The sequence below is a fragment of the Protopterus annectens genome, chromosome 2.part2, assembly GCF_019279795.1.
Source record: "Protopterus annectens isolate FY-2018-M chromosome 2.part2, PAN1.0, whole genome shotgun sequence".
Classification (NCBI taxonomy): domain Eukaryota; kingdom Metazoa; phylum Chordata; order Ceratodontiformes; family Protopteridae; genus Protopterus; species Protopterus annectens.
Window position 1 is genome coordinate 1,097,066,907 of NC_056730.1, and position 26,336 is coordinate 1,097,093,242.

The following is a 26,336-nucleotide window of genomic DNA, read 5'->3' on the forward strand; positions in this document are numbered from 1 at the left end:
GTATGTTTGACACATGTGCAGATATCAAAGTTTGTTTGAGACTTATGGTTATGAAAATTATGATTTTTTTTCATATTTTGGTAAATAACTTTGCAAGGGAGCATCTGAATGTGCTAAGTAATACCTCATTTTGAAAAGATTACTTATAGTTCTAACATGGTAAAAGAATGGTACCTGTATGTTGTACTCGTAGGCAGATATCAAAGTTTGTTTCTGACTTAGGTTATGGAAATTATGATTTTTTTCATATTTTGGTAAATAACTTTGCAAGGGAGCATCTGAATGTGCCAAGCAATATCTCATTTTGAAGACAGTATTGCTGGTTCTAATATGGTAAAAGAATTGTGCCAGTATGTTTGACACATGTGCAGATATCAAAGTTTGTTTTGGACTTATGCTTATGGAAATTATGATTTTTTTCATATTTTGGTAAATAACTTTGCAAGGGAGCATCTGAATGTGCCAAGTAATATCTCATTTTGAAAAGATTACTTATAGTTCTAACATGGTAAAAGAATGGTACCTTTATGTTGTACTCATAGGCAGATATCAAAGTTTGTTTCTGACTTAGGTTATGGAAATTATGATTTTTTTCATATTTTGGTAAATAACTTTGCAAGGGAGCATCTGAATGTGCCAAGCAATATCTCATTTTGAAGACAGTATTGCTGGTTCTAATATGGTAAAAGAATTGTGCCAGTATGTTTGACACATGTGCAGATATCAAAGTTTGTTTTGGACTTATGCTTATGGAAATTATGATTTTTTTCATATTTTGGTAAATAACTTTGCAAGGGAGCATCTGAATGTGCCAAGTAATATCTCATTTTGAAAAGATTACTTATAGTTCTAACATGGTAAAAGAATGGTACCTGTATGTTGTACTCATAGGCAGATATCAAAGTTTGTTTCTGACTTAGGTTATGGAAATTATTATTTTTTTCATATTTTGGTAAATAACTTTGCAAGGGAGCATCTGAATGTGCCAAGTAATATCTCATTTTGAAGACAGTATTGCTGGTTCTAATATGGTAAAAGAATTATGCCAGTATGTTTGACACATGTGCAGATATCAAAGTTTGTTTTGGACTTATGCTTATGGAAATTATGATTTTTTTCATATTTTGGTAAATAACTTTGCAAGGGAGCATCTGAATGTGCCAAGTAATATCTCATTTTGAAAATATTACTTATAGTTCTAACATGGTAAAAGAATGGTACCTGTATGTTGTACTCATAGGCAGATATCAAAGTTTGTTTCCGACTTAGGTTATGGAAATTATGATTTTTTTCATATTTTGGTAAATAACTTTGCAAGGGAGCACCACATTGTGTGAAGTAATGCATCATTTTGAAGACAGTGTTACTCCTTACATCATGGTAAAAGAACTGTGTCTAGGCACTGTACACACGTACAGATATCACAGTTTAAGTCTTGTACGAATATGAAAATTATACATTTACAATACTTCTCATTATTATGCCCATATCTTTGCGAGGGAGCATGGTAATCACACAAATGATGCGTCGTTTTGAAGCTGACATTCAGATGCACAACTTCTACACTGATATGTAGGCTCTGTCTGTTACAGGTGATGAGATATTATGCTTTGTTTATTTATCAATTATGAGAAATAATATACTAATCATATTTCTGTGAATATCTCATGAAAGGAGTGTCACACAGTTATGGTTAAAGTATCATTTTAAAGCTGACATTCATACTAACAAATTAAATTCAAATTGTATGGGTCTGCATGGTACATAGACCAAGATATTGTGCTTTGCTTTTCCAAAAAATTTAAAAAATTGCACAATATCAGCATTCCTTGCCAAATATTTCATTATGACTTTGATATGCACTATCAACATTTACACTGTTGGAAAGGTCAGTGTCTGCTGAACAACTTTCGCGTTTACATTTTTAGTGTAGCTCTTATAGTTAAAGAGTTATGAGCATTTGTTTTCTGTATAGTATTACAAATGGATTTTCTGAAAATGAGCTCAGGCTGCTCTGTTGTTCCTATGGTGGAATTCAGCAGGCAGCTCTTCCTGAGCTGCTCTGGAGTGAATGAGTTAAAGCTACTTATGAAGAATCTTTTCAGGACAGTTAAAAGTTGTAGAAATAGTGTTCTTATAGCAGAAGTGTTTAACACTTGAGAAAGCTCACCTTTTTACCACAACTTCTGTAAAATGATCCTGGAACAGCCTAACCTTCTAGAAGGAATTGTTTCCCCCCTTTGGCCCCAGAATTCTAACTTGCCAGCAAAGTTAAATGGTTTATGTATAATTTCCCTGGAGGGTTTATCAAGTTGTGGCAATTGTTTCACTGAATGGTGCCATGGGTCAATTTTAACTCCTTTATCATTGTCTCTTGCAGGAACTGGGACTGTTTTTTTTTCTTTCAGATGATCTTCATTTAATTACTGTTGTAGCATTGCTGACAGTCAGGAAATATCCTGCCAAGGGTACTGTACATTTTCCCAGTTTACAAAAGCTTGGACTCTTTGCTGTTTATGTCCTACCCACAGCCCATGCATGAGACTATGTGTAGGTACGTAAAGGATGCATGGGCATGAAAATCTTCACAATTTTCTTGACACCGGTCTGTTAAGGATAACTGTGTGTTATTGCCGTTTGTCAGCTGTATGACTTGTGACAGTTCTTTGTTGTAGGCAGATAAGCAGCTGTGTTTGGAGAGACTTCCTATTTTCACTAATTTTTGTGCAAACATTGTTGGATTTCCCTCTCCTAGATGACATAACATTTAACTGCATTCATCTGATCCCTTTGAAGATAACTATACTAAGTGTTTGTTTTGGAAGCTGAACATAATTACAGGGTGTGCTCTATCTGTAAATCCTTTGTATCTCAGACTATCAGAACTCGCTTAATTTCCCTCAGCTTGTATATATGTTTTTCATTTTTTCTTGTATATTAAAAAGGCAGATGGAACAAGCATGAGGAAGTACAGCTTCTGACTCATTGCTTTCAAACATCCCTCAGGAACCATGTAAAGATCTTAGGAAATGTAAAGAGTCAACAGTTTTGTTTGTTTGGTCAGAGTCAGACATCTGTGACAAGGAACATGATGAGACTGCCGATCTTTCAACTACTGCTTTTGCTGCCTCTGTTGAGACCCCACCAGAAGTTAAACAAGGTGCAGGGTTCAGGTACGTCTCTGCTGACCAATCAGATGTCAGGTAAGGCTGTAAAGGGGAACCTCAGCTGATTGTTTGTCATGGCCTAGTAGGTATCCCACAGATTCTTGTCCAAGAGAACATAATGGGCATCCTTTTGGAGGTACATCAAATGATCTGTTTCTTCTCTCTCTGTATATTTAGACATTCCAAAAAAGGGTAAACAGAAAACTAAGTTCCATTCACTTCTCCTTTAGATCCACAACAGCATCAATACAACTTTTTCCATGTGTTCTTAATGCCTTTTCTCTCCTTATTCTACTTCTCAAAAAGGGGGAGGGGATACAACTTCATGTTTATGATTCATCAGATTCTGATGTTGAGTCTGTTTTATTCTTCACAGATCCAGTCTCCTACAGGTTACGAATCGGTACAGGATGTCACTTTTTTCCTGACCTACTAAAAGAGCTGCGTTTTGGTGACACTGTTCTTAAATTGATGTAGCAATTTCTGACACCCAAAAGATGATATGACTTACTGAATGTAGATGTCCCTAAGCCTTCTGCAATCCATCCTGTGTTGGATGCTTTACAAAATGCCTTTCTGTCTGCTTCTCTGACACCTGAGTGACAGCCTCTTGCACCTAAAAAAAATTAATAAGGTTTTATAAAGTGCTGGATTCTCATAAATATTTGTATGAAACTTCATCCTCTGATCCAACTGTGATCTGTGTGGAATCTGATAAGGCTTCTAAACTTCTGCATCTAGTAATGCCCTATCAGGTGACAAAAGCAGTAGGGCTATGGTTAGGTATGGAAGGAAGGTGTACACTTCTGCTGCTGTTACTTTCTGTGCCATAAATAACAAAAGCATACATCACCAGAAAATTACTAGCCAGTTTTGACAACATGAATAAAGTAATTTCTGACATCTCTGACTCTTGACAACAAAACTGACTTGCAGAATATGTTTAATTCTGCTTCACTTGGTAGCAAGACTTTCTATCAAATGTAGTTATGATGCTCAATGTCTCTTTTTAGAGCAGTAGCTACTAGTTCTGTTCTTTGTAGGTATTCCTGGCTTCGTCTTCGGTGCTTGATTGATGATATTGAGTCTAAACTTTTAAATGTTCCTGTAGATGAGGATAATCTGTTTGGGCTAGCCTATGCTGACATTTTCCAAAAAATTGCAAGAAAGAGGGAAGGTAATGCAATGTTTCAAAGAGCTTTTTCTCTCCTCCATTCCCAAATTTCCAGAGGAACTATCCCCCTAAACCTGGCTTATTTTTATAATAATGGTCAAAAATCCCAGTAAAGGGGAAAAAAATTCTCTAAGAAAATATAGCAGTAGAAACCTAAATAAAGCATACATGGATGCAAGAACCATTGCTTAGAAACAGAGTAACGTATGACTACCTTTTCCCTTCCTGCGCCCCCTCTCCCCATCTCAGCCAAGCCCCCTAACTTCATTTCATCATTTGGAGAATGATAACAGCAGATACTTTGTTGCCAAACATTCAAAATAGGTGCATGGGTACATATTTATCTGGAATTCCCCTCCAATTCCATCAGGTATCGCTCAGGTGCTTTTTTATATTCTTAGACATTTTTTGTCATATTCCACATTCAACACTTAACCTCTTTTTTTTGTTATTAAACAAGAAACATCTTAATTAAATTATCACGTATGGCATAGGCAGTCTTATGTTTATACAAATGAAAATAAACCATACTAACACAATCTCAGTTGCAAACATTATACATTACAAACCACGCTGACACAACTGTAGCTGCAAACATTATATATCACTTATAATCTATCTAGTCATTGTCAGTCAAACATTACATAGCTTATTCAAATCCTGCCTTCTTTAAAACCTTTTTCCTCCTCTACATGTATTGCCCCCACAATTCCCATTTTTCCTATGCAGTTTGCTCCTACCCTTTTCTAAAGATCCTATTTCCAGTTGTTTTATCTATGTTACTATATTGGCTGTTTCTAGTACAGTTGGTTTATGCTGATTTCCATTTTCTAGTTATTGCTTTTCTGGCAGCCACCATAATTAGATTCAACAAGGCCTTGCCATGTCTTGGCAATTCCGATTCTGTATCATAGCTCAAAAAAAATATTTTCCTTAGTTACACCAATTTGCTCACCCAATATCTTTGACAGAACTGTCTGCAGAGAATCTTTAAAGTCTACCAACTTATTCCACTCCCAGAAAATGCCCCTAGTTACCTCTTTCTTTCCCATCACACCTCTAACATTTGATGTCTACCTGAGGAAAAATTAGTCGGAGTCTACTTGGGGTATAAAAATACCTATGTAAACAAATTCCAAGCAAAGATCCTAAATCTTCTAGATTTTGTTACATATTTGGGAGGCTTACATATATCTCCCCATTTTCCCTCAGGTGCTTTTGAGCCAACACCACCAGGTTTTTCCAGTCTTGCAAGAGTTATTCTATCAGGAAATCATGGAAGCTAACCCTGCTTGTCAGAAAGGAAAGGAGTTTTATTTAGTATTTCTCCTAGTACCCAGAAAAGAAGGAACATGGAGACATTTTTTGGACTTAATGTGCAATAAGCACATTTCTGAAAATACCAAAATTCAAGATGTTATCTCTACAAAGCTTACTTCCTATGATTTCCCCCAGGCGTATTTGGTTGCCTTGCTTTAGTCTGAAGGACACCAACCTTTACATTCCCATCCTTCCAAATCACAGAATGTCTTTTTTTTCAGGATTTTATGCTTTAGGGTATAATTGCCAGGTTTCTCCTTCGCTCTTTATCCCTTGGTCTTTCTGCAACACCAAGTGTTTTCACAAAATCTCTGGCCCCTGTGTTAGCATTTACAGAATCCAAGGTTTACACATCAGTTACTTAGATTAATTTTTCATTCAGGCTTCTTCACGTCAAAGGAAAATAGTACAGGACTTATAATTTGTAATCAGTCTTTTTCTGCATCTAGGTTTCACTCTAAATTTGGAGAGATCTGCCCTTCAAACTGCTGACATCCTAGTGTTTCTAGGATGTCTGTTGGATTCTTCCTGCATGCTGACTCTTCTCCCATCAGAAAAATTCCAGTTCCTAACTTCTAATTTTCTAACCTTAAACAAACTAGATTAAAAAAAAAACAACTTTAAAATCACAAAGGAAGAAAAGAATCCACACTGAAGCAAAAAGGTAATGTAGTAAGCGCTTTCTAGAATGAGTAAACTTCTCAAATCTAGAAATTATGTCTGCAGGAAAGATTCTGAGAGCTCTGGACTTCATGGCACCAACAATACCAATGATTCCCTTTGCCAGACCTTCCAGATATGAGGAAGATTCAGTCGTATCTCATAACAATCTAGAGTAAACATTGCCACACTTCTGTCCTTCCCAATTCCACTCATTCCTTACTTGAACAAAGAAACTGAATGGTCCATAAACCATTCAAAACACTCAGTTCAGTTATTTCTTTTGTGGTTCCTTCTCCTTTCCAGAAGGTTTCAATAGATGCTTCAGATCTGATCTGAGAAACTGTTTCAATAAACATAAAAGTGAGAGGGGTCTGCTCAAAATAAATAAGATAGGTGAAAACACATAAGCCCTGATTTTTTTTTTAACTTTCCATCAGCACTGGTTCCCAGGAGCTTTGCACTGCCTAACAGACGATTTCACAGTTGTGTGGCATGTCAAGAAATGAGGGGAACAAACTGCAGCCTGGCCGTGATAGGTTGAGTGATTGCCATTCACCACAATTTCCTTCCCCAAGCAACTTAGTCTATCAACAGTTAATTCAATGGCAGATTATCTGAGCAGATCAAAGACAGGCCTTTCTAAAGTGAAGCTGACCAGAGAGGGCTTCCTTCAAACTGCCCATCATTGAGGAACTCCCCAGATAGATCTCATTGTCTGTATTCTGAACAGACAGCTTAGGCTGTTTTACTCCAGAGTTCCATTCAGGGATGAAGTAAAACAGACACCTTATCAATCTCTTGGAAAGGGAAATTCCTATATGCCTTTCCTCCCTTTCCACTCATTCCAAAGGTCCTTCCAAAGATTCAGAAAGACAATCTGAGAAGGCTGATGATGGTTCCCTTTTTGCCTAGACAAGATTGATTTTTCCTTTTTATCTTAAGGCCAGTCACCACAAGATACCCGATAGGATGGACTTGTTCACACGATGGAGGGACTCTCTCATTCATCCAAATCTAAAAACTATTGAGTCTGACTCTGTGGGATGATAGGCATCTAATTTTCTCCACACACCTTTACTCTCAGAATGTGCAACAGTAGGTAATAAAATCTGCTGTAAGAAAATCTTACATTTCCAAATCAGCTTGGCATACCTGTAATATTTGTGTGAGCTGTTCAACTCAGGATTAGCATGCACTTCTAGCAAGGGCCATCTGTCAGCCATTTTAGCCTGTTTATCTATGGATCCCCTTTATTCATCACATTGCATATGTTGTATGTCAGTTGTATGACATGAGAGGAAGAAGCCCAAGGTTTTGTAAACTTGGCCAGATATATAATATACTTGGCAGGATACTTCCTGATTGTCAGCAGTATTGCAACAGTGAGTAATTCGACATCTACTTTTAGGGTAAGTTCTCACACCACTGACTCCATAAACAGAGATCACTGCATCTGTGGCAGTTCTACAACTGATCCACTTTGGAATGTAGCCTTGGAGTATAGCCAGCAAAGGGAAACCTGATGGATAAGGTGACTTGCACTTCATAGATTACACCTTTGTTTTGAAATACCAGGAACTCCAGATGAAGAGTGTTCACTCCCAGATGAATAGTGTTCACTCCCAGATGAATAATATCTCCATGGTCATCATAAAAGCTTTTATTTTTGTCATATGAAAGAGAACATTTCCATTGAACTCAGTGATCACATAGAGTTTGCTTTTCATTGAGATGAACTCTGCAGTTCTGAGATGCTGGCTTTGGTTATATGAATGAATCTGCTGTTCCATAGTCATAAGCATTCTTAGCAAGGAAGACAGCCTGTTTGATAAATAGAGGCAATTATGTTTGGATTCTTCTGTGCTGACTCTTTCACCAGGTAAACCATCCTGTGGGTGGGACATCCATCTAATAATAAGACATTGATGACTAAAAGGTGTTCTCCAGTATGAGCTCAGATTTAGAAAGGTTATCTGTTCTGTTGTCAGTCCTTCTTCATGCAAAAATTTCATAGAATTACTCCAAACCTGGGTAATCTGTAGTGAATCTGAGGAGGGGGGAACTGTTTATTCTCTTCCATGTCTGAGGTGGGACACATTAGAGGCAAGTTGAAGTGATTTGTTTTGCACTTTGCTTTCCTTGGGGTTGCCAGTAGGAAAGACTGGGAAGATGATGAAGTATCCCTGGGCCCAGATAAACATATAATAAATAGTCTGCCTGCATGGAAACCACTGATACCTAAAAGGGGGGGGTGAATGGCCATGTGTGCTGGGATATGTGATCCCATAGATGACACAGATATTGAAGTCTTTGTTAGAGATGGTCCATACAGAGTAGCCTATGTCAATGGGGTCTGCAAAATCTCTTGTCTTGTTGAGCTATTAAACTCAATATCAAAGGGTTGAAGCTCTCGCTGACACTTTGGTCAGCTCTGAGGGCTTGGTGTTAATGGCTTGAAGGTCACGGCTAGGGGCGGAATGGCTGACCCTATTGGCATTAGGACCAACTTCATTTGATGGCTGCTTGACCCCCAGATGCAGTGTCAAGCACTGAAGAGTGGAAGGTTAGAATGCTTGGCAACAGTGGAAGTGTCATGTATCAAGATATACGAGATTAAGAGCAACAGTCCTGAACTCGTTGCTACTGTCAGTCCTAAACTATACTCCTCAACTTCAACCCAAAACATTAAGGGGAAATTCACCGTTTAAACACAAACCAGGATCTGAACTGTACAGAGTGAGGAAAGAAAAGGGGTATGGGCAGTAAAACCTGGCAGTGAAGGAGCTCAAAGCACTCCATTGTTAGTGCGTGAGGGGACCTGAGACCACATGTGCTTCATTGAAGTGAATGTTCGCTACAACTTTGAATAGACCAGCTGTACTAAAGTAGAACATCTGGACCTGAAATACATTTATTTGCTTACTTATTTCATTTGATTACTGGGAATGTCAGACTTGGTAGTAAAAACCCTATACACAATGATTCTGTAGAGGGTCTCTTAACTCTGCATTTTCACTTTCTAAATTCTCTGCAGACTCTTTGGAGTCCTAGTTTTTCATGATCTCAAATGGCAAGAAAACTGTTGCCATAATGAGAAAAGAGATTACTTGCAAAAGAGACTTCCCATACTCTGGAACAGGCTACCCATCTATGTCAAGCAAAGTTCTTCATTAGCACTCTTCAAGAAAAATCTTGATGAGTGGATGGGAAATAGGAAATACACCCCGGGGATCACTTCTGTGTCTCTGCTCGACAGTGGCACAGGAAAATAACTTTCTTGAGTGGCGTAAGCCAGGGAACCTTGTTGGCTAGGCTTACGTAGGCCCTTGGGCCAATAGCCTAGTACCATCCTAGTACTATCCTATGAACCTATAAGAAGTAATACAGACTGGCACGTGAGGGGTCTGTATCACCGAATGCTTAAAAAAGCGAATGGTGATTAATCGACCCTATGTAAGTGAAAGCTTTCAATCTCGAACTGTCAGAACAGCGATTTTTTTTTTCCTAGGGAAAAAAATCGCTGTTCCAAAACACATACACACAACACAAGCACACCAAACAAACAGCAATCCACACACATACACCTAAAATCTTACACCTAACCCAACACTAAACTATACACACACCACTAACTATTACCTTAACCCTAACCTTAAGGTCCGTCACTATCGCACACTCACCTCACCCGCTCCCTAACTCACCTAACCCGCCTTAACCCTCACGTCCACACAATCGCACACATACCTAACCCGTGCCCTAACCCTAACACACCTAACCCGCCCTAACACTCACATCCACACAATCGCACACTTACCTGAACCCGACCCGTAACTTTCCACCACAGCACTGAAAATACCGAAGCAACAGAAACGGACAACCAAATTCTTTCCCTAGTAAAGAGTTCAGGTTTCTGTTGCTTCAATATTTTAAGCTTTCGCTTACATAGGGTCGATTAATCACCATTCGCTTTTTTAAGCGTTCGGTGATCTAATACAGACCCCACGTGAGTCCGCGCACACACACACACACCTGCCAAGTTTGCACAAGGCATTGAAAGGCAATTTACCAATTACAAATCTAAGCTAAAAAGCACAAATAGTGAAACTCTGCAAAAAGATTTCAAGTAGTGTCATCAAAATGATGATGGGTAAAGGTTAGCTGTAACAGCAGGAGTACTAAACTTGAAGAAAAAAGAAACAGACTGGCCTAATAAAAGATCTCATGCATACGCAATGCCAGTGAATTGAAGAAAAATGCTGTTAACAGCTATATATTGAAAATAGCACATAACAGCAAGTGACTGTTCTGTGTGAAGTGAGACTTTGCATAGCTGATGAAATCTGGAGATTAGAGTTCTTATGCCAAAACAATTATAAGTAAAGGTGAAGGGCTTTAACCATATAACCTGATTCCACCTCATTCCCAGCTTGCATACCTCCACCACAACCCCTCTCAATGTCTACTTCTGTCTGCCTAGATTTCTGTAGTTACTAAGCAGTAAGATATCTCCATTTTGGGAGGTAAGGGATAGCGAAGTATGCAGTGGGGCACTTTAAGCAACGGAATTTGTTTTTTACATTTTCAAATCTTTACTCTGTGGCAATGAGAGAGAGAATTGTTGGAACTCCTTCCCTTGGAGAACGCTCTATTTACAGTGAGCACGCTGACTGGTTTGTCCACTCAGGTTGCACTTTCTGAATACCAGTGTCCATTTACTGTGTAATTGTATTGATTCATAATTTACTAGGCTAACGACCCGGGAGAGCCTTTCTAAGCCTAGCCAAGTTTTCCTGAAAAACTAATAAGATATCGAGAGCCAGGCATTTATAAGCTCTCTCTTTCTGCATAAGGGACATGAGTGCCAGGCAAAGTGTAAATTTCCTATTCCCCATCCACTGGTCTAGGTTGCACTTAAACTGGGTAACAGATGAACTCAGCTTCACATGGATGGGAAGCCTGTTCCATAGGAAGAGCAGTCTCTGGGACACATATCTGCCTCTCCAGCATGTTCTGTTCAACTCACAAACACAATTCAAGTCCCTAGACCTTGTATTTCTAGTATACTTTGACTTATAAATATAGAGGAGATTCATAAGTGTGGGTTTTGCAGATGCTTTGTAAGCCAGACATAGATCACCTCTTAGCAATCTATAGGAAACTGAGTAGAGGGAAAAGACTTTAAGGCATTCTGCATAAGGCAGGCTTGTTACGCCTTGTATTATTTTTGTAAGGAACCTCTGAGGTCGCTCTAGTTGCTGCATACGCCTGGTCAGGTACATACCAAAGGGAGCATTTTTTCTATGATTGGGCTGTTAAGGGTGGAGTATAATGGGATAATGTCCTCTTGGACCTACATGGCCTTACTTATAAGTTGTGCAACATAAAAGGATTTCCTCACCACTGTGTCCATATGGGTATTGAAGGTAAGGCTACTGTCTGTGTGGGTACCTAGATCCCTGACCAGATGGAGTATTATCAACATGGTATGGTATGTTACTGCAGTTTAATATGAAGCTACTTCTTTAAACTTGTAACATTCTTTTTTCTATATTGCCACTGTATTGTTGTATTCTTCTTTCCCTGACTAAGATTGAAATTGGTTGCTTGTGATCAGTGCTCTAACCCAGTTAAGAAAACCAAATAAATTAATAATTATAGCTGGAGTGATAAAGGTACAATGTTGTATTTTTTTTTTTTACAGCATATTGAAGAGGCGTGATTTCTGAGTTATTTTAGCAGTCATAATTTACTATAGATTTTCTTTAAATAGAAGGAATTGAAAAAGATCCACTCAGAATCTGTGTACTGTCACTGTCATCTTTGGATTTTTCTCTGCATAGTGCAGTATGTTTAATGATTCAGGTGTTCTGCTGTTTAGTTGGCCTCTGGGTTTCACTTGAATTGCCATGTACATGAGGTGATGTATGAAGGCTTGCAGAAACACTCTGCATTAAGAAAATGACATATTTCTGTATATGAGCTGCCGACTGGGGAGCAGTGGTAGTAGCGGTACTTTTAAAAATATTAGTGAACACCTCTGTATATACTAATCTTCAGTTTTTTTCTCTTTCCCTGTTTGGTCAGGATGTGAATATTCGCTTTGTAATATCTGGCTTGCTGCATGTTTACCAGCGCATGATTGATCGTGAGGAGGAGACTTGCCTATTCATCACACATCCAGGAGAACTGGTTGGTCATCTTGCTGTTCTCACAGGAGAACCACTTATCTTCAGTATCAGAGCACACCGGGATTGCACTTTCCTCTCCATCTCCAAGTGCCACTTCTATGAGTAAGTGTTTCTCATAAGGAGGGAAATGTGACTAGGTAGTGTATGGGAGTAGCTTACAATTTCCAGAATATTTGCTAATTTGGAAGAGGGGAGTTCATATATTTTTATCTGAAACAGTTAAAAGAAATGTGTACTTCCCTCATTAATGTTTCTGGTCTGGATGGAATAGGAAGTGTCTTGGAAATGCAGCATTGATAGGAGGAAGAGTTGGAGTGAGTGTCAAAAAAAGTATCAAATGAGATACAATTGTTCTTCATGTGGATTACTTTTGCAGTAGAATTTCATGTATGTGGGAGTTAGTTGTAGGGGGACATCTGGCTGAAAGTCTATATTGTCTTGTGCACCACTGAAAATTTACCTTCCAGTGAAATCTGTTAGTCAGGGAACAGTTTTAAGTGGGAAACACGGGAGATGTAGGACACTTAGAAAAGGTACTGAGACCTTTACTTTAGAGAAACAGTTCACTGTACCTATCCAGGCATGTCCAAAGGGCAGTTTCAGGTGTACTCTCCAGTCCAACTGGTGAATCTGGGCATTTTGAGGCAATGTTACAATTGCTTCATGTACACACACAACCCTCTCCTCCTTCCACCAAACACTAATACATACGAGAGATGCAATTATACAGCCAAACTGGAGGCTAAGCTCTCTCAACCCAAGACTGGACCAGGCAGTCAGGAGGAGAAGGGAATTACTTGCATCACACTACCAGTCTCACATAGACCTATGAAACCAGCACCAGCAAAAAACACACATAAATATAAGAAAACATACTCGGAGGCTCTAAATAAAAATCTGCAAAAGCAACAGTGACCTCCAAAGCAGACATCCAAGCAACCTCCACCCCCCAACACAAACCATGAAACACACACTTCACAAAACCAGTGTGCCACGCAATCACAGCCCTTAAGGCAAAATAACATGCCCAACCCACTAGTAATAGATGACTCTATAGTCAGGCACACTGACTTCCCACTCACTAGGCTGAACAAGGAGAAGGTTACTGTTAGCTGCCTGTCGGGTGCCAGGATCCGCCACATAACACAAGCACTCAGGTCACTCCAGAACAGGTACAAATATGACTCTGTCATTGTCCATGTTGGTGTGAATGACCTGAGCCGTACCTCCCTGGACTACATGAAAAGAGACATGGAGAAGCTCTCTGATCATGTAGCCCAGGCTGGTATGACCCTGACCCTGACCCTGAGTAGCATCCTGCCCTCAGCAAGAATGATACCACAGTATAAAGAAAAAAATTATCAATTTCAACAACTGGCTAAGCTTCTAGTGTCATTCAAAGGGGATCCATAGTCTGTCAGCCTGGGATGACATGCTCGACAAGCCACGCTGCTTCTCTAGAGACGGCTTGTACCTGTCACCCTTAGGCTTTCGAATACTGGCCAAGGCTCTTGCCACCTCCATAGTGCCTTTTTTAGGCAAGGTTCAAAAGACAAACCTGCCGCCATAAATAGCACAAGTAACAAAAACTGAGGGTAATGCTATTCATTGCCAGTAGTCTAAACCTCAAAATGCATGCACTCGAGGCACTCCTCAGTATGGAGAAAATTGATATATGTGCAGTAACAGAAACCTGGTTTAAGGCTCCAGAGAGCACCCTAGCACTACCAGGCTACAACTCATACCATACATTTCGGCCACAAAACCCAGACCGAAATACAAAAGGCAGGGGAGTATCCATATTCATCAAGGAAACCCACAACTCCAAGTTAGTGGCACAGCACGATGCTTCAGAGATCATCCACGTGCAATTAACAACGGGCAAAACTGCTATTCAAATTATAGCTTGCTACAGATCACCCACCATGTCCCAGGACCCCCAATCCACATTCCTGGAAACAATGGGAAACCTAAAGGTCCTACCAAACACCCTAATATTGGGTGATTTCAATTACCCAAACATTAACTGGGAGAACTACTCAATTACAAACTCCCTTGCCCAACATTTCCTAGAATTTATAAACTCAAATGCCCTGGATCAACTGGTCAACACCCCCACCAGAGGTGACAACATATTAGACCTGGTCATCACCAACATGGGCGACCGGTGTTCCATACCGGAGGTCAACCCCTCACTGGTTAGATCTGACCATAAACTAATCACTCTGGATATCCACATTCTGCCACCACCCCCGGTCAAAGAAACCACCGTGAAAAACTTTTCAAAAGCAAACTTCACATTACTTAAGACCGAGGTGGGAAGTTTCAAAGCCCCCATGCTAAAGGATAACGCTGTCCAAGCTGCAAAATCCTTTACTAATGCACTCTACAGGCACCTACAAGATTGCATGGATCGTGCTATCCCAAACAAAACCAAGACTCACTTCTCCAAGGAAAGGACCCCTGCCATAAACAAGCTGTACAATAGAAGGAGGAAACTAGTACAGAAAAGAGTAAAATCCCTAGGGAGGAAGATATCCCTGATCAGTATCGGCAAGAAACTACGTTCCCTCATAAAATCATCCAAGGCTAGTTTCGAAAGAAAAATTGCCATGGACCCCAAAGATAACCACAAGGCATTCTTTAGCTATGTCAAGAATCTAAGTGGCAATTCTCAGATCTGCTCGGAGTTAGTGCAGAATGGCACAAAATACACTGAATCGACCAATATAGCCAACATCCTGGCAGACAGGTTCAGTGCAAACTTCACCCACAAAAGGGCCCATGACTATACCAGAAGAATGTAGTGCCCCTGAAATCACAGGCACTCAGGTTAAAACAGCCCTCTCCAAAGCCAAAAACACAGCATCAGTGGGACCGGACCGGACAGTGTCCCAGGCTGCGTCCTACACGAGCTCAAAGATGAACTAACCCCTCACCTAAACACACTGTTTAAACTCAGCCTCTTCACAGGCTACATGCCCACAGAGTGGCGCACAGCAACGGTTATTCCGCTCCACAAAGTTGGAGCCCCAACGGACCCCAGGAACTATCACCCTATAAGCCTGACTAGCTTGGTCTGCAAAGCTATGGAGCGCATCATCATGGATCTCATTAACAGAGACAATGGGAATCTCCAAACACTGGACCCTACCCAGTTCGGCTTTGTTAAGGACAGATCATGCATCCTAAATCTGGTGGACTTCTTTGAGACGGTTAACCAAGGCTATAGACGAGGGAAAGGTGGTCCACACAGCCTACCTAGACCTTGCAAAGGCCTTCAACACCATTCCCCACTGAGGTATTATAGACAAGCTCACCAGATTGAACATAAACCCCTACGTCACGAGATGGGTTACCACCTGGCTCACGGACAGAACCCACATTGTAAGAGTTGCGGGAGCTAGGTCTGACTCTAAACCGGCTACAAGTGGCGTTCCCCAGGGTACAGTCCTAGGACACCCCTCCTGTTCGGCATATACTTCTCAGAGGTACAGGCAGGCACAGGAGGACAATGGCTGACCAAGTTTGCAGACGACTGCAAACTAGGGGCTATAATTGACTCTCCGGCTGACACAGAGATCCTCCAAAAGAGTCTCACTGAGACAGATACCTAGTGACAAAACCGTGGCCTCAAGCTAAATGCCAAAAAATGCATAGTCATTCGCTTTGGAGAAAACAAAGTACTCACAAACTACCACATAGGTGGTAGCCTCCTAAATACGGAAGATATAATAAGGGATGTGGAGACACCAGTAGATAGTACCCTCTCATTTAATAATCACATTGCCAAAGTGGTTAGAAAATCCTTCTATGTGGCCCACCTAATCACAAAAGGGTTTGCATCCAGATCAAAAGAGGTCATTGGGCCCCTGTACGCATCACTCATCAGACCCATCATAGAGTACAATGCCCCATTTGGGATGTACCTTACAAGACACCTGCAACAACTGGAAAGACCACAGAAGTATCTCACCAAGAGGATCACTGGCCTCAAGCAGATGCCCTATGCAGCTCGACTAAAGAAACTCCAGTTGTACTCAGTTGCATACTGCCTACTCATAGGTGATCTGTGCCTGACATACAAGGTCATGTCCAACCCAGAATTGATGGACATGCTCCACCTAAAGAAAACCATATCCCCTCGAGCCATATGCTCCAGGGATCTAAACCTCCCCACAACAATAAGTAGGACGTGCTGGAGGGATAGATGCCTGTCCCAGAGACTTCCCATGCTCTGGAACAAGATTCCAATCTACATTAGGCAGAACTCCTCACTAACCCTCTTCAAGAGAAACCTTGCCGAGTGGATGGGAAACAGAAAGTTTACCCCAGAGATCACTTCAATGGCTCTGCTGGACAGAGACAGGGAACTAATCTAAGGGGGCGGCGAAAGCCAACACATTCCGGCTAGGCTTATAAATGCCTTCGGGCAGATAGCCTAGTACCTATCCTTAAATCTATGAATGCCTTTTTGGTAGTGTTCCTGTAAAGGGGCTCTCAACTTCATCCCCCATGAAGACTAACTGATTCCATATGGTCCAACAGGGCTGCCAGTACTTGTAAAAAAAAACAAAAAAAAAACAAAAGAAAAGACTTTACAGACCCTGTTATGATCACTCTGGATGGAGCTAAATGCTCCATATTCGTTCCGGGCCGTTTGGCAAAGAAGGTGGAATAGTCTTGGACAGATAAGAAAAAATCTGCATGTTAGCTACAGTGACCCTTGTGGCTGTTTGTTGCCAGATGCACATTGTCAAATACCAGGACAATGTCCTAAAGTAAATAGAGGACAGAATAGGGGAAAATTAAAAATGCATCCCCTGAAGTTACAGATTTCTGAACTTTCTGTTATTATTAAGAAAGTGTAGAAAAGGATGATTAAATGTGGCTATGATGCAGCAGAAGCAGCCTCCATTGTTTTCTCAGTGAAGTTGTTCTTAAGGGGGTACACGTGGCCAGGAATTCAGTCACTCTCACAAGATGAAAAAGGGGAAATTACAAAATGCAGCTTTCACCAGAAATTTCTTGATTGGGAACCCACTTTAACCCACCAAAAAAATTAGAGGAAAAAGGAGAAAATATCGAATTGTTAAACAAGTTTTTCATCCCCCCACACTTCATGTTAATGAATTTCATTGAAGCCTGAGCCATTCCACAAGTTCCAGACTAATTACCAATAGACTAGGAACAAGAATGTATTTGAAAACAAAACAAACAAAAAAATAGCAGGGGAATAAGAAAGGCAAGTTTGGTAGAGTTACAGGAAACAACCCAGCTGGCCTTGCTGACCAGTTGTGATTCAGCTAGAAGCCTTACTCTTACTTTCCAACCATCTCCGTATGTCAATTCCCATGACACTTAGGTGGCATCCCATTCCACAGGTGGACGTAGAACTGATGCTTCCTTGTCTCAAGAAACTTCTGCAGTATGGAGTCAGAGGTATTTCCCAAGGAAAATGGTCAGTTTGTTATTTTAGGATATTTCCCCTCCAACAAAAGACAGCATTGGAGGCTGGGCTGATCTTGGACCTCTCAAAGTTTATTCTCTTTAGAATGCTTGCCCTGATGTCCCCCTTATCTCCGCTTATACCCATAATCCTTCTAAAGGCTCTAGGTGTAAAATATGTATACCTCCATGTTGTGATCTGTAAGGACCACATAAAATGTTTAAAGACTCAGGGCAAGAGACTGTCTTTTCCCATAAATCTCCTTGACCTTTGATCTTTGTACTGAAGACAGAGTGTTCACCAAATGCCTGATGTTAGCAGTATATTATCTAAAGGACACAAGGATGCACATCTTTGCTTATCTGGATGATTGTTTCCTTCAGGCCCTAGCATTGATTGACCAGGGAAGAACTACAAATGACTAACTTTTGTCTTTTGTCTGGAAGCTAGCAATCTCTTTCAGCCTACAGGAAGTGAGTTCCACCCCATACATTACCAAAGTGTTCTTCAGGGCTACAATGAATACCACAAAATGCAATTTTTTATCTTCCGCTGGAAAACAAGTTTCCTCCTATAGCTACAAAAAGTGTCTGTATCAGATCATTTTTCAAGGCCCTAGGCTTCATGGCATTAGGCATTCTTAATGGTACCTGTAGCAGGGATTTACATGAAATATAAGAAAGATCCAGTGGTACCTGAATGATCAGTAGGACCAGGATTTGCAGAGCTCCTGGCTAGGACCTTTACAGTTCTACAGTATATTTAGAGAGAAGAAAGAGTTTGCTTGGGGGACTGTACAGGTCCAAGTGAATGATAGTCTACCCCTTTCCCTGCCCAAGCACAATCGAGCATTAATGACTGAGGCCTTTGTCACGGGGAGACCTACTTGGAGTTTTAAATGGTCCAGACCACTTTGACCTACTTCCAAATTAAAGTACCCATGAATTAAAGGAGAGGTTGGCAGTCATTCTGTCCATTAGGGCTTTCAAAACCTTGTGGAAATGAGGGAGACTTTTGGTTACTGTGGCCAGTATGACAGTGACTGTTTGCATAAGGCAGGGTGATGCTCTTTCATATCTCCCGTGAAGTCTCACTGCAACCTTTGGACTTGGCTGCACAAGCAAGCATGACACTGAAGGAGGCATATACCCCTTGGAAGTCAACAAGATAATGGACAGCCTCAGCTGGACTCTTTAGGGGAACATGAGTGGCAGTTAAAAAAGATGTTTAGGCCTCTGATAAATAGTTTGACGATAAATAAGTAGGGGATACCAAACACTGACATCTTCACTTCTTCTATAAACCACCAGCTTTACCAGGTGGTGATGTTCTTCGTGTTTCACTTTTGCAGTCATCACTTGTGGGTTATCCCTGCTGGGTAGCCTTCAGCCGTCCTGAATACCAGAGTAAAGGATTTCCCTCCTGCGTTAGCTGTTCAAGAGACTGTGGCTGACATCAGATTGTCAGGGCTATAAAGGGTGACAGCCAATGCCATTACATCAGTCTTTCTTGCAGTGGAGCCTGAAGCAAAAGCAGTTTTATGAGTGCGTCGGTCAGCTGTTGCCAGAGTGAAAAAAAAACAGTCTAACGGTAAGTACCACATTGGGGAACATTTTCTTGTTTTTACCGATGTCAGAAAAAGTCAATAATTGTCTCAGTTGTGGAAAGCAGGTCCCACACTGAGGCTTACATTCTCCCTGCATCACTTGTTTAGGCCCAGACCACGATGCCCCCGGGTGTCAGTTCTTTGCCCTGTTTAATGCTAGAACCATAAGAAGAAGAGCTGAAATTGTAGCTAGGCATTTTAGTGAGCCTTTTCCTCAACACGATATGGTGTTGGTCTCTCAACCGGCTACTGTCTTACCTAGAAAGAAGAAAGACAAGGAAAATATGATAGGCCTGTATAAGTTAGGCCCTCTGATGACTCAGGTCAAAAGTGTGGTATTTTTCAAATAAGTGCTACAGCTGAACTCAGTGAGCTGCCTTCGCAGCCCCTGACCCCAGCCGAGGAACCGTGGCAGGCCTCTACCGAGACCCGTCCGGAGTCCAGTACATCACTGGATCCACCTCCCCCTGCCGGTATGTTCCCTCATTCTCACATGGTCGGGTCCTGAGCCACTTTGCAGGCACTGGCTTCCGTTGAGACACCTCTGACTACCGAAGCCAGGCTCAGATCGACGACAATGCCGCCGGTTAAACTCACTTTGTGTAAGACTGCAGACCCATCCAGGCCCAAACCTAAGACTACCTCCAAAAAGGTCCCTCCCCAAGGATCCAGCTACCGACCTATACCTAGCCAGGCTGCCCCTCAGTCGCAGCAACTGCTCCGAATGGCAGAAGACTTGATGACTCTTATTAGGGGAAGCCAGCACCACCCTCCCACTCCAGCCAATAGAAAAAGGGACACCTCCCCTGATGTCCTCACTAACCAGGGCTCAGAAGAATCTGTCCTTGAAGAGTCAGAGTCAGACATGGAAGACCAGCCCTTTGCAGCATTTGAGGACTGTGATGCTGTTGACCCCATTCCATCTGCCCCCCCCCCCCCAGGAACTTTCTTTTGGGAAAACCTTAAATTCCCTCAGAGAACACTTTCAGTGGGAAGCCCAGGATTACCCTCAGTATAAGAAGAGACTGAGAGAGTTCCTTGACCTGCCCCAGCATAAACCTCTGGCCATTTTGCCTATCCTGGATGTAGTGGAGGATGTTTTACTAGAATCTGCCCTTTCACCAGATTCAAACCAGACAGATATTACAGGATGCAAGACACCCACAAATATCTTTTCAAAAACCCTTCTGCAGACCCTGAAGTCATTACCCAAGGCCCTAAAAAATCCCGTCCCATCTTATAAAGAAAGCAGAGCTTTAGAAAGAATGTCATAAAATGTATACATTTCAGCCACTTTAGCTGTAAGAGCCTTAAACTGTCAATTTCATGTACTGAAATTCCAGCAGAATGTCCTCGAACTGATTAAACAGAAGTTGAAGTTATCTTCCATTCCTGATAATAGTACTTCCAGAGAATTAGCAGACCTCATACATTCTAGCTCTCAGGTAGCCAAACACTCCTTGCATTGTGGTTTTGATATCTTAGAAGCTTCTACCAGGGCTGCAGTCACAGGCTCTGTAATCAGGAGGCATGCCTGTTTAAAGGAGCTGCCTTTGCCTGATCAGGTAAAATCCAAGCTGCTAGATGCCCCCTTATATAAAGACCAGTTGTTTGGCCCTAAAGCAGAAGAGGTCATTAAAAAATGGAGGACAAAGAAAAGTCCATGCAAACTGTCAAGGACTTCTTACAGGTACAACCTCCCAGGTTCAGCAGGAACTTCCCCACTAAACACTGGTCCTGTCCCTCTCAGACAAAACCAATCCAGAGAAAGGGATGCAGAGGCAGAACCCCTAGACATCAGTCCCATGGCCAACAAAGACCCAGGCAGTGATTCACTGCTGCTCCTAGGCAAGGGAGTTCTAAACCCAACCCCCTTTTCCAAGGACTCTCAGTGACACAGTCCCCAACCCTCTGCTCCTCATGTCACCAAACAGGCTAGGAGGAAGACTTTCCCTCTTCCTAGAAAACTGGCAGGCCATCACCTCAGATCTATAGGTCCTGAAAATTATTACCAGTGGGTACAGATCCTATTTCAGAGAAAAGCCAAAAAGGTCGGGTTGTCCAGATGTCCCTGCAAATTAGAGGACAGAAGCTATTTGTCAGATCAGAAAGCTTTATGCCCAGGGTGCTGTAGAACAGGTACCAAAGGAACAGACCAGAAAAGGATTTTATTCAACTGTTCCTGTTTCCCAGAAAAGAGGGCACCTGATGCCCAATCCTAGACCTCTCCACCCTGAATATGTCCCTCCTGGTTCCAAAATTCAAGATGCTGACTACAAAAATGACTACCTATGCTCCTGCCACAAGCCTGGTTAGTGACCCCAGATCTGAAGGATGCATACCTACATATTCCTATCAGATAGTCCTGCAGGAGTTGCCTACGATTCATAGGTTCAGAGTTTAGTACTAAGCTAACTGCCCTTGAGAGCCATTTTAAGCCTAGCCAATTATCCCTTGTGAGTCTCAGACCCTGCACCTTGTGTTTGTAAGGCAAACACCTTAGACATTAAGCCACCCTCCCTATCCCTTCATTCAGATCAGGATTCCAATACTTTCAGTTATCTGCTCTGCCCTTTGGCTTATCCACTGCTCCCAGAGTCTTTACCAAGTGCCTGGCTCCACTCATTGCATTTTGCAGACAGAAGGGCAAACACAATTATCCCTATCTCGACGACTGCCTCATACAGGCAGAAACCAAGGAAAAACTCCTGTAGGACCTCTCCTTTGGCCAAGCCCTACTAACCTCCCTGGGATTCACCATCAATCTGGAGAAGTTCCATGTACAGCTCAAATGAAGGATTACCTTCCTGGGGACCCTTCTAGACACCTCAGCACAAATGACCCTCTTCCCTCCACAGAAGCAGCCCTTCCTACAAGTCGTACTTCACCCAGTTGGCACACAAAACCCACCTTACTGCCAGAAAAACCCTGCAAGCCCTGGGATTCATGGCCTCCCTTGCCAGGCTACACATGAGAAAATTGCAATGGTACCTAAGGATTCACTGGTGCCAGCACTCCCAGTCACTGGAACATCAACTCCCCTTGATTCCTTGTTTGGGGAAGGAGTTCCTATGGTTGGCCAAGGCTTGCAAACTCTGCAAGGGCCTTCCCTTTGTCCTTCAGCCACACGGCCAAACTATAACCACAGACACCTCAGACATTGCCTGGGGAGCTCACAAAGGAACACTGCGAACTCAGACCTTTTGGGAACAGGAGGTTCAGGGTCTTCCTATCAACCTGAAAGAAATGCTAGCAGTACACAGAGCAATTCTAACATATCAAGAACATCAGTCACCAGGAGACCTTTTAACCAAGACAGACAAATACAACTGTCATGTGGTACATCAGCAAACAAGAGGGCATCCATTCTTACCCCCTGTGTTGCTTAGCTATGAAAATCTGGCAGTCAGCCTCAAACCTGGGACTGCATCTGATAACACAATACATTCCAGGGAAAAAAAAACACCCTGGCAGACCAATTAAGCAGAAAACTCCTGAATCCCCATGAGTGGCCGTTGCACAGGGAGACCTTCCTAAAAATCAGTCAAATCTGGGGGAAAGCAGACTTAGACTTTTTTGCTACCAGAACCGCCAGCTAAGCAAATTTTGCTCAAGAGAGTTTCACCCAGAAGCTTGGAGGGTGGACGCCCTCTCCTTCCATTGGGGCAGCCTGTTTGTGTGCAATTTCCCCCCACTACCTCTGGCACCCAGGGTGCTACTCAAGATCAGAGAGGTAGGGCCGGTTCTAATTGCCACAGACTGGCCAAGGCAGCACTGGTACCCCATGGTTCTCAGTCTGAGCATGCACCCTCCCATCCCCCTACCCGCCTCCACAGACCTTCTCACACAACAGAGAGGGAAGCTAATGCCCCCAGGCCTGGCCACACTCAACCGCATGGTTGAGTCCTCAAAGGCAGATAACACTGCAGCCATCAGCAATCAAGTGTTGGACATTATTAAGGAGGCCTGTAGACCCAGCACCAGAAAATCTTATTCAGCAAAATGGAAAAGGTTCACCTACTGGTGTAGCAGCAGAGGCGCAGACAGCGCCAGTGCCACTTTAACACTGGTTGTGGACTACCTGGTAGAGCCTCTAGAAAAGGGGTTGTCCTACTCCTCTATCAAGACTCATGTTTCAGCTGTATCGGCCCATGTTCAGGCGGAGCAGCCCTTGTTTTCTCAGCACCTCTTAAAACAGCTCCTCAGAGGTGTGGCTCACATCAGACCACCTAGAAGGCCAGCTGCACCAGCTTGGGATATAAACTTCGTTTTGGAAAAGTTGACTCTACCCACTTTTGAACCAGCATCCTCAGCCAATCTCAAGTACCTCTCTTGGAAAATTGCTTTCTTGCTAGCCATCACTTCTGCCAGGAGGGTATCTGAGCTCCAGGCCATAATGGCCACTGAGCCCTTCATCATTTTCCATGCAGACAGGGTCGCTCTGAGACCCAACCCCTCCTTTATGCCTAAGGTGGTCTCTGAGGTAACCCTCAACCAGACCATTCACCTACCTACTTTCTTTCCAAAACCTACCAGTAAAGGAGAAAGAATTCTGCATAGCCTGGATGTACACAGACAACTGAGATTTTAACTTGACAGGAGCAAATCAGTCAGGAAGAACTGACCAGCTCCTGGTTTTGTTTGCCCCTGGGGCAGAGGCGAAACCCATTACAGAGCAGACCATTTCCAAATGGCTCTCTCATTGCATAAATTTCTGGTATGTCTTCCATGGAAAGAGTACCTAAATTCATCAGATCTCACTCCACTAGAGCAGCCTCTACTTCCACGGCCTTCCTGAGGGGGATTCCTACCAAGGATATCCTGGAGGCTGGTACATGGACATCTATGCACACTTTCACTAAGCACTACCAGCTGGCTACATTCTCCAAAACCAGGGCAGGATTTGCATCTGCAGTTTTGCAGGGGATGCTAGCATCCCCATAACCTATATAACATGGCTCCACCTACTTTCTCAGCTTTGGGAATCTTCCTACAAATGATGACTGCAACAGTGAAACGCAAAGAACATAGTACAGTTGTGTACACTTACCATAAATGTAAAGTGTATTCACTGTTGCAGTCCTGTTTCCCTCCCACCTTCCCCCTTAATTCATCAGATCTCACTCCACTAGAGCAGCCTCTACTTCCACGGCCTTCCTGAGGGGGATTCCTACCAAGGATATCCTGGAGGCTGGTACATGGACATCTATGCACACTTTCACTAAGCACTACCAGCTGGCTACATTCTCCAAAACCAGGGCAGGATTTGCATCTGCAGTTTTGCAGGGGATGCTAGCATCCCCATAACTTATATAACATGGCTCCACCTACTTTCTCAGCTTTGGGAATCTTCCTACAAATGATGACTGCAACAGTGAAACACAAAGAACATAGTACAGTTGTGTACACTTACCATAAATGTAAAGTGTATTCACTGTTGCAGTCCTGTTTCCCTCCCACCTTCCCCCTTATTTCTATATCCTCTTAGGGGATCCTGACTATTGGGGGGCAAGAAAAACTGATGTTGGTGGCGTTGGCTGTCACCCTTTATTGCCCTGACGTCAGCCACAGTCTCTGAACAGCCGATGCAGGAGAGAAATCCTCTACTGTGGTATTCGGGCCAGCCAAAGGTTACCCAGCATGGATAACTCACGAGTGATGACTGCAACAGTGAATACACTCTAACATCTACAATTATGGTAAGTGTACACAAATGTACTTTCTAGACTGCCAGATGATGATACTTGGGGTATTGACTGTTTTTCCCCTATCCTTGGAAGAACCTTTTTCAGTACACTTACCTCCCCATTGAACATATTGCACAAGGAATATTGGAGGGATCCATTGGGTTTTAATGCCATTCTGACTGAAACAGCACTGGTTTTCTATGATGTTATGGTTGGCAAAGAAGCTGCCTTGTTTCCCACCACAGCAACTATTACTAATTGCCCAGCATTCTATTTGCTGTGTTCACCTGAACCTAAATGGGTTTATAGTGGCATCCTGAATAGTTTGGTTGTTATTCCTGTTAAGCATCTATTTTCCGTGGGCATGCCCACTGTAAGAAAAGAGGCCATGAAGCATAATACGTGAATGAAATGTAGAAGATTATCCACTTGGTTCATTAATAGAAGAAAGGCTCCTTTCAGGTAGGGATTCTGCAGTTCTGTCTTATTTGCCAGGTCTTTTTTTCAGTACGTCTTGTATAACTTAGGTCTTTGCTATAATTCTGTTGAGACATACACTGCAGTTCTTGCATGCCTTCTGAGGCAGCCATCCCTGGCAAATGATTTATTTCTGAAGCAGTTCCTTGTGGTGATTGTCTGTCTTTTTCCAGCCAGGAGAGCAGTTTTTTCTTCTTAAGATTTGAATTTTGTAGTGGAAAATCTGTCCATAGACCCCTTTAAAGCAGTGGTGTAACAACCTGTGCTGGAACACTCTTTTTAATGGCTGTCAACATAACAGGAAAATCTCAGAACTGTTGGCTTTGTTGTGTAAAGAGCAATTCACAGTTTTTCATGTGTACAGGATCAGCATCAGACATACCTTCCCGAAACTGCTACTAAACTGTAAGCATAGGAGGACCTTATAGGGAGATGCTAGGGCACAAAGCATGTCTCATCTCAAATTATTTGTGAAGCAGTAACATGATCAACAAATACACAATAGTGTTCCTATCAATCAGCTTTGCAGTAGAATTTAGTACTGCCAAAGGTCCAACAGCTGTCCCAACTTCCACAGCTTAGCATCCTTATCCTTTTAGGCAGAG

At 42.2% G+C, this 26,336-nt stretch overlaps 1 protein-coding gene across 1 annotated transcript in view; it reads left to right on the plus strand.

Moving 5' to 3' along the window:
• Positions 1 to 26,336, plus strand: part of PNPLA7 (patatin like phospholipase domain containing 7) — a gene marked incomplete in the record, with an annotated part of 4,152,928 nt that overhangs the window by 1,845,333 nt on the left and 2,281,259 nt on the right. The window contains 1 exon segment of the mRNA XM_044064320.1: positions 12,409 to 12,614. Within this exon segment, the coding sequence (XP_043920255.1) occupies positions 12,409 to 12,614 (206 nt within the window).